This window comes from Pelodiscus sinensis, chromosome 17 (genome assembly GCF_052426305.1).
Source record: "Pelodiscus sinensis isolate ZL-2025 chromosome 17, ASM5242630v1, whole genome shotgun sequence".
NCBI lineage: Eukaryota > Metazoa > Chordata > Testudines > Trionychidae > Pelodiscus > Pelodiscus sinensis.
Window position 1 is genome coordinate 3,246,914 of NC_143068.1, and position 13,244 is coordinate 3,260,157.

The 13,244-nt window shown below is 42.2% G+C and overlaps 1 protein-coding gene across 13 annotated transcripts in view; it reads right to left on the bottom strand.

Annotated features, from left to right (window-relative positions):
* PHF20 (PHD finger protein 20) overlaps positions 1–13,244 on the bottom strand; it is a 191,700-nt gene that overhangs the window by 41,479 nt on the left and 136,977 nt on the right. For all 13 annotated transcript variants that reach the window (XM_075900760.2, XM_075900759.2, XM_075900762.2 and 10 more), the window contains one exon: positions 1,317–1,416. In XM_075900760.2, the coding sequence (XP_075756875.1) occupies positions 1,317–1,416 (100 nt within the window). The remainder of the gene's footprint in view (positions 1–1,316; positions 1,417–13,244) is intronic.

Sequence of the window (13,244 nt, forward strand, 5' to 3'; positions counted from 1 at the left end):
CAAACCTCTCAACCCTTTCCCCAGCACGCCCCCCCCCCCCGAAAACTAAGCATGATTAACTGAAGGAATTACCAAATCATAGATTGTAAAACCAGAAGGGACCAATGTGATCATATAGTCCATGGGTTCCCAAACTTGGAGGGGGGTGGGGTGGGGAGGGGAAGAAATTCCTTAAGCTGCTATTTTTGTTTTTCAGTCCCTGGTCAGTCCCCCCCCCTCCCCTTTTTTTGCTCAACAAGTTTGGCTGCTATGGGGGGGGGGGGGAGGGAGGAGAGAGAGAGAGAGAGAAGGCGTGAAAGTTTCTCAAAAATGGGGCATGATGCTGAAAAGTTTGGGAATCACTGATCTATCGCACAGGTCACAGAACTTCCCTGAATTAATTCCTGTATGAACCAGAGTAGAGATACAATTTCCAAAGCGGATTTTTTTAAAGATATGCGATGATGCAATCTGAATACTTTAGATTGTGCTCTATACAGAGAAATTTATTTTGACAAAATGAAAGAAGTGGATCACAAGTGCATTTCAGAGATGAAGAGGGGGAAGAGGAGAGATAGTGATGGCTATTAGGAATTTAGCCAGCAGGAGGCTGTTTCATGATGTAGGATTACCATCAGGTTTAAAAGGAGTCTACAGGACTGCTGGTGATGAGCCAGTCAAAGCCATCAAAATAGGCATATTTAAAATAAAAGTGGTGATTTGTAACTCAGTCAGGCACATGTTCCACCACACTGATGCATGCTCAGAGGCCTGTGTGGGGAAATATTGTCATAAATATTACATATGCAATATTAAATTATTCCATTTTATTCTATTTACCATCTTTAACATTACTTAATTCAACATTATTTCAATTAATGGCTTTGGTTAACTAAATTCAAACTATAGCATTACTAAAGTTGCACAATACTTAGTCAACAACAATTTACCATTAGTTTTAAACAAGTTTAAAACTCTCAAGAGATAGAAAAATTAGATAATTCAACCTGTATTTGAGTTAAAGAGTACTCCCCAAATTAAATCCACATTTTTAGCAAAATATATGTTCTATGCAGAGTATCTTTACAATTATACAAAGTTAATCCTAACTCCTATTACGATTTCAAATAAAGTATTTCCGCAATATTTACTGAACAATGACAAATAAAAGTAAATTAAATTCACGTAAAAAAATCCAATGTAAAAGTAACAGACAAACGAACAGGGCAGAAATTAGTGACATAAGAACACAAACTATACACATTGGTTTTTTATATTAATTAAAAAATATAAAATTACTACATTAGAAGTGTCTGTAACCTTAGAAATCTTTGTACCTGGAGGATCTTGGCAAATATAGCAGGTATATTTCTCAGGTACATTATCTTCCAGTAAACCCATACAGACTCCATGCTGCCAGCACAGACACTCTTCACACTGTTTGAAGTCAAGAATTGCACATCAACAAATGAAACCTCAATACGTTTACCTCAGTCAGACTAATATATAGTTTCTGTATAACAAAAAAGCCAATACACTTAAGAGAAATATAGGCCTAGAAAAATGACACCATGATCCCATCTTATTTTAAGAATAGCAATTAAAAGATTAGAATTACAATGAAATTTCCACCTTTCCCATCATTTTTCATAAAATCATAATGATTTTAGAGTGAAATTAGAGATAATAAGTAGCAAACTGATACCCCCAGAAATCAAAATCCTCTAGCCGGTGAGCATGTACAGCCAGTTTTGTTGCAGTCATGTTGGTCCCAGGGTATTAAGACAACAAGATGGGTGAGATAATGTCTTTCACTGGACAAACTTCTGTTGACCAGATCTGCAGAAGAGCTTTATGTAGCTCAAAAGCTTGTGTCTTCATAATCAGAAACTGGTCCAGTAAGAGATATTACCTTATCCACACAGAGCATAGTCAGCCACAATACAAGTTCAGGCATCCCTATCAATGGAGTTAAAAGTGAGAGGATACCAGAGTCTCCCTCCATTTGATCCTTGTTCAGAGCATCACAATCCAGGTAATCCACAATCACAATAATATCGAAGGTGAAGATACTTTAAATGCAGAGACATGCAAGGCTGGTGGTTTAACCTGAAAGTTAACCGGTATTAAAGAGGCAAAATTTTCCAGTGCAGATAAGGCTGCAGCTGCCTTATCCTCCTCTCCCCCCTTTTTAAAAACCATGAAAAGTAGCCCAACTGCAATTTCCAAACAGCGCCTAGAAGTTACCACTAGTCCCGCTTATACCGCCTCAAAGGGGTACCAAGAATGTTACATATAGATAAGGTAACCAAGTCTCTGGTCCAAGGACTTTCTACTTTAAGTTTGGTAATCAAAAATACAGTGGAAGTGGGACCAAACTGGTTAACTAAATTCAAACTATAGCGTTACTAAAGTTGCACAACATTTACAGGACTGTGTCATAGTTCTGAATGCCTTCTTTTATATAGGCCTGTTAGAGAGGCACAAGAGGAAGAACCCTTCCTGATTGTCCCTAATTCCCTGCATTACTCTACAGGATGTGCCAACAGGAACAAAAAAGTATGTTTTTCTGTCCAATTAGCTCAACTAAAGAGTTACCACCCTCCATGTGATTTCCCCCACCCACACTCTCCAGTTCTTTCCCGTGATCCACCCCACATCACCGGCAGGAGGGGAGAGAGCACCCCTCCTCAGGTTCATCAGACTTTCGAACTGCAGTGGCGAACGAAGCAGAATGGGGGGGCCATTGGCAACTCCATGCTGCCAGCTCACCCAGCGTGGCTCTACTGCCCCAGCCCTTCCACACAGCAGCTCCGCCAAAGGACACAACTCGGGAGGGGCAGTACAGCCATGCTGGAGAAGCTGTTGGCATTCTGCTTTTTTCCCCGCTGCAGTTCCCGGGAGAGCCCTGAATTGCAGGGCTCCCCTGGGAACCACAGCAGGGAAAGGATCAGAACATGGGGCCTCTGAGGGTGTGTCTAGACTACAGTTTTGTCGACAAAAGTGGACTTTTGTCGACAAAACTATACCTGCGTCCACACTACCGCTGAGTTCTGTCAACATAACGTCGACAGAACTCAGCAGTTTTGTCGACGTATGTAAACCTCATTTTACGAGGAATAACACCTTCTGTCGACAGAGTTTCTGTCGACAGAAGGTGTTATTGAATGGAAACTGTCCTTTGCGCCCAGACTACCATGTCGACAAAAGCAGCTTGCTTTGTCGACAGAACTCAATGTAGTCTGGACGCGCTTTGTCGACAGAAGCCTGTAGTCTAGACGTACCCTGAGTGCCCCACACTGGCAGTTCCTCCTATGCAGCTTGATTGCTCCAAGCCCTGCTCTCAGCCCTGTCCTCCAGAGACCCTGTGTGGAAGGGCGGTGTGTGGTACACCCACAATGGAGGAGCTGCCACCATGGAGCAGCTAGACAACTTCACATTCTGCTTCTCCTCGTTTTTCCAGTACTGGCTATACCATCTTGCTGGCATAGCATACTTACGTACTGCCTACCCGCACTGCTTGCCACAAAGTATGTTTAGAATAGAATTGTGGGCCTGTTTGGAGAGAATTCATTCCCAATTAACTCAGGCTATACTTTTGTCAACTTAGAAACTACACCAATGTCTGTAGCTTATTCCTGCAAGAAAAACCCCTCTAGACTAGACATGAGGGACATCCCTGGGGGGGACAGGGCCTGTAGCAGAAGTGATGAGCATATCACTTTTGACACTTGTGACTGTTTGCAGGTCCTCCCAAAGCACGAGGCCCAGTTTCACCATACACTAGGGACTACTCTGCTAGACATAGTCTTTGGTATGTATCTTCCATCTATGGCTAGAACACATCACTGCAAAGCACATTAGAAAGCACGAGCAGATTCAGAAGTCCCAACTTCATGGTTAGGTCCTGTGACCATGGTGCAGAGAAGACTATGAAAAGAGGGTATGGGCCGAGAAGTGGAGTGGGCCTGTGGAAGAGCAGAGACTCTTGCCCATTGTCCCCCAAACAGACTGCAACACCCACACACCCTGCCTCCAAGCAGGTGGTGATTAAGGAGAGTCTCTCCCACAAAAGAGGGAGAAAAGAAAAGGCATTTCTTCACCCTAAGTACTGGAGGGGAAGAGTGGTGGAAAGAAGAGGAAGGAGACAGGCAAGTCAAGGATGAGATGAGAGTGTTTGTAGCCAGACAGGAACCCCCCTTGTAACATCCATTTTTGCTTGCCTGGAGCATACAGGGCACACAGAACAGAAGGCCCAGGTTGCTGTGACCGTGAATGGCTGTAACAGAGATACGCCAATTGCTGACCAAGAGGCTGCCAAGGAGTGTCCTTGACTTAACCCATATTGATACGAACACACAGCCGTCCGCGGGGGGAGGAATCTCTCGCCCAGTAAAAAAAAAAAAGTCTCGTACGCACAATTTAGTTCTCTCTCTCTTGTAAGTGTAAATTAACTGGCACCACAAAATGGACCAGTACAATTCGGCATCTTAGATAAGAAAGAGGATACGGACCCCCAGGGGTATAAAGATGGGTCCAGCAGCACATTTTCTCTGAGTGTCAATCTACCATCTATCTGCTGGTCGGGTTAGGTGTTTGATCTCCCGAAGTTCCAGAGGGGACGCCCACCTCGTATTCGTCTTTCCTAGGAATTGAGAGACCGGCCCTGGCCTGACACGCTGGAGTCGAGAGGCACAGAAAGGGGTAAAAATTGTACCTGGATGTGGTCCTTTGTTTAAGTATATATATATATATATACATAGTGTTAGAGCTCTTTAAAGATTAAGCTGTCACTTGGTACCATTATTTCTATTTTCTATCTTTACCTTTTTCCTGTAACCATTTTTAAAATCTATATTTATATTTGCTAGCATTTAAGAAATAGAGCAATAGCCATTGTAACCATATGCTTTTATAAGTCTTTTAATAAACCTGTAACTGTTTAAGCTTTAACCTGACCCCTTCAGTTGCTGTAATAGAACCAAGCACAATTTAAAAGAACTTCAGCCGGTCATAAAGGGACAGACATAGGGAGAGCTTGGGCCTTTGGATCTGTGTCACTCCCAGGTGACAAGATCCGTTGGGGCACCTTTTCAGCCTTTCCTAGGCTGCCCGCTGCGAAGAAACCCCTGTGTTCTAGCAGCTAAAATCTAAGGTGTAATAAGCTCTTCCTATATAACGGGGCGTCTGTTGGCCTGCTGGCCACCCTCTGCGACAGGACCCCGGTCCTAGCAGTAAAGACACGGACGTTAAATCTTTTCTCGGAAACACACACACACTGCCCTGACCGTCGGCTGACAGAATTGGCGTAGTCGGCAGGATTGTGCTATTGGTTCAGATACAGCAGTGTGAAGCCAGTCACGCTGGACATGGATTTTAGCTGTATAGAAAAAGAGTTTGCCCAAGAGGGATGGGGCAACCCTAAATGGGATAAAGAGATGTTAGGGAAAGACGCTTGCATCTGGCTGTTAAAGGGTGTGTGGCAAGCAGCCTGTACTAGCTACTGGAACTCAGAAGCAGAGCTGATAAGGGTGCAGAAAGAGAGATACGAACTCTGGGAGCAATGGCAGAACCTGGATACCCGGGTGCGAACCCTAAATAAGGACATGGAGCACCTACAGGAATGGCTCCTCCTGAGGCTAGAGAGGGGAAGGAGAAAGTAATTAATGGAGAAAAATGAGCTTTTGGAGCTGGCTTTAAAATTCTGCTAGCTCAAGCCCCCGCTCTCCCGCCTTCCACTGTAACCAAGATAAAACAGTACAGCATTCCAGCCGAAGCTATGGCTCCGGTCTGTGGACTAATAAAGATTTAGAAAAACGGGGAATCTTAATTCGTACCTACTCCCCGTATGATTTGCTCAGGAAGCATGCTCGATGGGAATGAGCCCCCACCCACAAGGAAGCTCTGAGATAGCTGGTAACGAGATATGCACTTATCAGTCTATGGGTCCGATTCACCCGAATGCCCCATTTCATTTGTACCTTACTGTGGGAAACACAGGGATGTTCTATGCTTTATGGCAAGAAGGAGAAGTGGTACCCCGCCGTCCCATACAGTTTGGCTCGAAGTTATGGCAGGGGTCACAGTCAAATTACTTGCCTTATAAAAAAGTGCTTCTGGCAACCTACACAGCACTAAGAGAAACAGAAGAGCTAACCCAAGCTCAAGCCATAACACTTCACACTCCTCTCCCAATCATTAAGCCCATATTGGAGAGAAAGGAGTTGCCACCGGGAATAGCCCAAAAGAAAATGACTGTCCAAAGATGAGCACTCTATTTACACCACAGACTCTGCTGCAGCATGGATGTTATGAAAACCCTGTACTGAGAAGTTTAAAATTAGTAATAGCTGACTGCAATAACACACAGTCAGATTTACCTACTGAAAGGAATCAGGAGGTGTGTGTGGAGCTAATTGGAAAGCCCACCCTCCTTACCAAATTGATACTGAACAAACCTGTGTCATCGGGAAAACTCATTTAGCAGAAATCAGGACGTATCATAAGAGGAAAAAGCATGTGAAGGTAAAAAGTGAACTCCGAGGGAGTGTAGAAAGAATTAACCGATTGTTGTAATATGTGAAGGGAAACCTGCTTTAAAAATGACACCTCGTTTCTTTGCAGCCTCTTTCTTAAGCACTGTGCAAACCATCTAGGCAAAGAAACAATCAAATGTAAACATTTGTCTACGGACACTTTGTTAAATCTGCAAAAGGAAAATTAAGGATTCTACTGAAACTTAATTGGTTAACTGCATAAGAGAATGAGCTCTATATATTGTAACTTTATTTTGTAGGTTTCAAATGAACTAGTTTTATTTTGTTTTGGACAATGTCCTCTTGCTTAAAATTGCAAACAGACAATGCACAGATTAGTTAGTGCTTCTGTTAGGCATTCAACTTTTAAGGTTAAATTTGCTCTCTAAGAAACCAAGTTATTGTTTTAAGAATCCAAACTCTGAAACTTCACTGTGTCTATGTTCAAGGCTGAGTTGATAATACTTTTGGCTTGCTCTCAGATCCAAGGTTGTGAGTGAGTGCAGACTGCCTTTCTGTTCTGAAGAAGTGTGAAACCAACTATCCCTCATAAGTAAGCCTGTAACATTGTACATATGATTCTTTTCAGGAAAATAAAAGCTTTTTGCTTGCTGGAACAGTAACTGGCCAACCAACACCTTGTGCTAAGGAAAAGCATTATAGCTTCACACATTAAGCCTGATCTGTGGTACAAGAGGGAAACTGAGGCATGTCACTGTTAGGGAGGGCTAGCAACTCTAAGGTAATTCATGGGAGTGGAAGGTCACGAGTACCGATAAAGCGCCCTTGTTCTAGGAAAGTTGTAGCTCACTCGCCCATAGAAGTGTTAAGGAGCTAGCTGTAACAGGTTCCCCTAGCAGATCTTAGGCAGTACTTTAAGTTATAATAGGCCACCCCGATGGGGGTAGAGATGTTTTCTTGTCTTTCAGATCATCAGAAAGCGCTGATGCCAGCTGAAGAAACAACAACCACCACCACCACCACCACCCATGGTTCTGTGTCATGACACAGTAAGTTTGTGGTCTGTCCAAGTTTGTCTTGTGTGTCTTAATTGTAATAAGCATTGCAAATAGTGTTGTGTGTAAGATATTGTTTTAATGAAAGGATAATTTGAGTAAAGCAGAAGCATCAATTTAAACCAACAAAATTCATAATTGGGCCCAATCAATTGGCAACTTTAAAATTCTGTGAAAGGATAATAGTTTGGTAATTGTTTAGGTTTGGAGAATGTTAACAATGTCTCCACAGATAAATAAAAAAGGAACTGGAAAGAAGCAAGGAGTGCATCATGTGAACAGAAAGACTGGGAGTGAGGTACCAGCCCTCTCCCCCACCGGATTGGTTTTACTTTAATAACTCTAGAGCACCAGAGATAATAAGAAATCTATAAGAAACAACACGAGCAAGTGGGACATCAGCATATTTAAGTAAAGATGCCCACAACAATGAGGAAACTAGTAACCTCACCATTGCAATAACAGCTACTTGCCCTGCTACTCATTGGTGCCTGATGCCTTAAAAAGGCCTCAAGAATTATGGAATTGCATGGGTTAACAATTAAACATCTGTGAACCACTTCACTTCATGAGACCCGCTCTAAGACCTCCTCCCACTGTCCTCTACCAATAGGGATGAGTTGGGGCATTATAGGAGCCCCCCCATGCAACTATAGTGCAATTGCATTAACTCAGGCCCCAGACCTAGGATCCCATGACAGTGCAGCATTAGGGGTCCAACCTCCATTCAAGAGGCGATCCAGGATCCGAGACGTATTACTTTGCAGTGTAGATGCAGCTCCATTTGACTCAGGGCCTGTGAATTATCCAGAGCTACCCCACAATTTCACAGAGCAATTTCTTTAGTCCTGTTAACAGATTATGCTTACTGGTTCCAATTAACTGGTAATCAGAAGGGGCTGGAGCAGCTCCCTACCTGCTGTGGGCAGAAGGCTGCTCTTGTCCAGAGCAACCCCTCTCTCTGAGGAACCCAGGGGCCCTGCAGGCAGGGACTGCACCAGAATCCAGAGCAGCCCCTGACTGCAGTCCAGCTTTCTGTGGACAGGGACTGCTCCAGAGGGGACTGGAAGCTGATGGCAGCCCCAGTGTCACCTAACATGAACCAGTTAACTGATGAATGGGAATTTACATCCCTAATAAGATGTACTACAACTGCATTTTTTGAAGTTACTGTAAAACTATCAAGTGTCCTTTGTTTCCACAAGCCAGAATGACAATATTGAACTAACCATGATAATTATAGGGTGGAGAAGACCTTGTCACTAACCTTCACCATCACTGCTTGAAAAGTACATTTCCCATGGAGGTCTGGGTTATTTTATATGTAAAGCTACTGGGAAATGTGTTTCAACAGCATGATGGCAATGCCTATATTATGTAAATAATACCTAATAATAATTGCCAAATGAAACCATTTTCCAACCTGCTTACAAAGGGCCTGATCCGATTTAATTTTAAGCTAGGATTGGGCCCAAAGCAATCTGTTATTACCCAAGAAGATCCAGTAAAGATTTAGTCACTCTTCAAAAACAAAGAGGATCAATCAGTAAAAGACCCAGTGCCTGACAGAGGTGATCTTTGAAGAAAATTGGAGAGAGTTTGAATTGACTTCTGACAGCAGCACTTTCAGGACATGAGGTCTTGAGCACAGGTTTCACGTTGTGTGTCAGAATAACTCAGAAATGCGTTGTCACAGGAAACTCCACAGCAAACTCCATTCAGGTCTAGGCAGAGTGCAGCCCAAAGCCCTTGAAGCAGCAAGTGAAAACATCTCATCTCTTCAGCGCTCACAAGGGGCTTGTTTACTCAAGACATACAAGTGATGACAGTCCTCTCTGGAGAGAGGTGATACATCCCGCCCGCCTCTCTGTGGATGCACCAAATGCTTTCATGTGGCATCTTAAGACACTATTTAAATCATCAACTGCTTGGATGAGGAAGACTCAAAGAGTCTGTCCATCATCCACATTGGAGTGACACGGTGATTGCACTGCCGTGGTAACAGACCCATCCTCTCTGTTGGCTCTCCTGGAGCAGCAGGGAGCCTGGGGAGGTCTCTCAGGGGGAAAGGTTGGGGGTTCTCAACCTTTTTGGCCTGTGGACCACCTGGTTCATAGCAAACCTTTCTGAGGACCACCAGTTGCTAATGGAAACTCACCATTAATTACATAATTATGCCCAAATCATTTTGCTAGTGCTGCAGCTAAGGAGAATGATTTAATTTAAATTATTAAGCCTTTTAACTTTCTCATGTTAGTTTATCCAAGTCCAGCTGAGCCAAGTGCTGGTTCCTGGCACCCCCCCTGCAAATTACTTGCTTTCATGTGCACCCAACAGGCACAGCCTCTGGCTGCTCCTATTGGCAGATTCCCGAGCTGCAGGGACAAGCTGCAGGAATTGTACGACTCCTATTCTCTAGCCAATGGGAAACAGTAGCGCACAGCTGCTTCTAGCTGCCTTTGGAGTCTCTGGGCTTTTCAGGATATTTCAGAGCTTCATGGGGACACCAGGACAGGAGATTGAAAATCAGGACTGTCCCAGAAAATATGGGATGGACGGTCAGCATACCTATTGCTGCACAGCAGCAGACCTGCACCAATGGGAGATTTTAGGGAGCATGCTAGGGTAGACTATAGGATTATTATTATCAATCACACACAAAACATTTTCAAATAGAAGTGGTTTTTAGCTTATACACCTTAACTGGATGTAAAGCAGACAGTGAAAAAGCAGAAAGACAGATTAACAAGTATAAAAGTATAAAAGGAAAGAAAAATAAAAAGATCAGGATACATAATAGAAATACATTACTTTTGTTTCAAAGTTTATAGCAAGTTTATAATAATGATAAAAATACACATAGAAAGGTACTTAGTTGGAGTTCACATACTGAATCAGGAGATATCAGAGCATGCGATTGTGGAATAAAGCAGGGTGCAGAGATGATGCTCAAGAGCCCAGTATCACTACAGAAGACCAACGGTAAACCTGTTTTGGCATTAGATGTTTTTACAATACTGATGCTGGCCTCCTGATATTTTAAAAATACATGTATGCAACAGATATAAATGAGGAATACTCAAAGCATATATGGCCTCAGAGGCAAAATACTAACTACAGAATTTAAGATAACCCGTTAAAGTGAATGTTTTGACACATCTTAAAATCTTCTAAAACGTGAAAAGTTGCCCCAGATATTTCAGCACTAATTGTTGTCCAGACCTTACCATGATGATGTACACCCAAGAAGAAAGGGTGATCAGTGTAAAAACTAAACTGCTGCCTATGTAGTGCCAACAAAAAAAATCTTGTGGCCCTCCAGAATTAAAGAGACCACAATGAAGCTCCCGTGACATTTTGATGCAGGTCCATATTTAAATAGATTGTTTCAGTTCTAGTACTATTAACTTAGTAATTCTTGCTATACAAATGTACTATTTAAATCTATATGCATCCACCTTTCTATAATTGTTGTTTTCAGACACATGGTGAAAAAATTATACTATATATTAAATGATACATGGTACAGTTGAAGCCTTAACTTTTTGCACTTTCTGTTACTGGGCCTAATCCTGCTCTAACTGAAGTAGGTGGTTTATTGTCAGTTTCAAAGTGAGCTGTACCAGACCTTTCATTATTTTAACTGTGCCAATATTAAGATTATATACAATCTTGTATGTAATATTTTTGTAAAGAAAATGAAGCTATTGTCAGTGCTTAATGGCACTATGCTACTTAGAAATTAACAGAATGGGGAAGTGAATATTACTTGTAATTCTGCCTTTAAAAATAAGAGCTTACAGAATGCCCAGGTCTTGTGCTCCGAGTGACAGTCATACTGCCCTAGCTCTTACGTCTTTGATGGCACAAGGGCTTCCTAGAACATGTAAGCTCCAACAAGCAAGCAACACAAGTCCCAGAAAATTCTAGCCAGTTCCTTTCAAAGGGGCACGAATGGATAGCATTGTGTCACATTCTAATTGACAAGAGAGCTCACATTTAAAAAAACCCACAACTTCCACCAGGAGGGATGGAGAAGTCTTCAATGAGCTCTTAGCAGGTAGATAATGAGACACCTCAAAGCTCAACTTCCAAACTCTGGGGTAAGGTAGAGGTGTGAGTGAGAATCAGTGAAGGGATATTGTCAAAACCACAGGTCTGCACACAAGTAGTTTTTTGTTCTTTAAAGTTACCAACTGCAGAGTATTTTCACTCTTTTAGACTAAGTGGCTTGGGGAATGACCCAGATAAAAAATAATTAGAACGCTCCAAGAAAGCATCAAAAGGAGGTTGGTAACCAAAAAAAGAGCCTCCTGTCTTCTCCTTCAGAACCTCAATAGTATAATAAAAACTAGATACACGGCACCAAAGGATGCACCTTTCTACAACAAAAACTTTCAAAAGTCAGCCAACTTGAACAGAAGACGCCATATGTAAATCCAGACACACTCATATGTAATCTTCTGTTATGCAATTCTCCAGACAACACAACCATTAAGAATCCAGGCAATTACTAATTATTTCAATGCTGATCATTTTAGGACAACCTGAAGCTAACTAATGTGTATCTCACTACCCACAGCTTCATACGTGTTCTCAAGTCTGACTGTTAAGGATGTTAAAATGCAGTTATTTGTGTAAATGTGTAACCACTGAATTGTTTAGCTGTTAAAACACATTTACACGGGGGGCAGGGGGACGGAATGTGTTTTTAAGCCAGGTCCCCATCAGCATGGGCTCCTATTACCCCCCACCCCTGCATGCTGCTGCTTCTGTATCAGAGGCAGTAGAATGAGGGGAGGGGGGAAAGTCAGCTCTACATATGCCAGCTCCAGCCTACCCCCCAGCCCCAGATACAGAGGCAGCAGGTGTGTGGGTGTTATATGTAACCATAAAGGTTCACCAATGAGCCCAGGCTCATCGGTGAACTGTGTACTCTGAAACATGTTCACATCCTCACTAAGTATGCTATGCAGGTGCTATAACCCCGCATCCACCAATAATTATGACAATGCAGTCAGAGGTCATGAATAAAAAAATCTGTTGCAAATCAAAGACTGAAGAGACACAAAAGGCTAGTTAATTTAATATTAACATAAAATACATGTTACTGTACTGATTGCATTATTCAATTATATATTATATTTGTAAAAATGGAAAGATAACAATAGTGATCATTTTTGAAGTATACTATGTCTACAGATTCCAATTTATGGGAGGTGAAGATTTGGCATTGCTGAGCTTCAAAAACATTTTAGAAAGCAGCCCTAACTGGGACTGCATAAGCACCCTCTAGAGGTACCTAATTTTTACAACAGTGATTAAAAAACAATTTAAAAGCAAAAAGAGGATAATATGCTGGCAGATATACACTTTGGCTGAAGACAAGGAGAGACCAGAAATGTTTACTACAGTAAAATGTCTATGTTAGACAATATGAAAACAGTCTGCAGAGACATTTTATCTGATACTCCTGGTGAAACCTCTCCCACTTATGAGAAAAATATTTAACATGTAGGTTTTTTTAGACACTAATAGGATTTTCCTCATTTCCACAGTACAAGTCAGGTCAATCAGCATCCTATTATCCAAGATGAGGGGACACAGCATGCAAAAGCCTTCCTGGGTCAAGATGTCTGATATTACTGGTAGGAGGTATGGAATTTTCCATCCAGTCTGATGAGACATGGATACAAATATTACCTGGCACAAG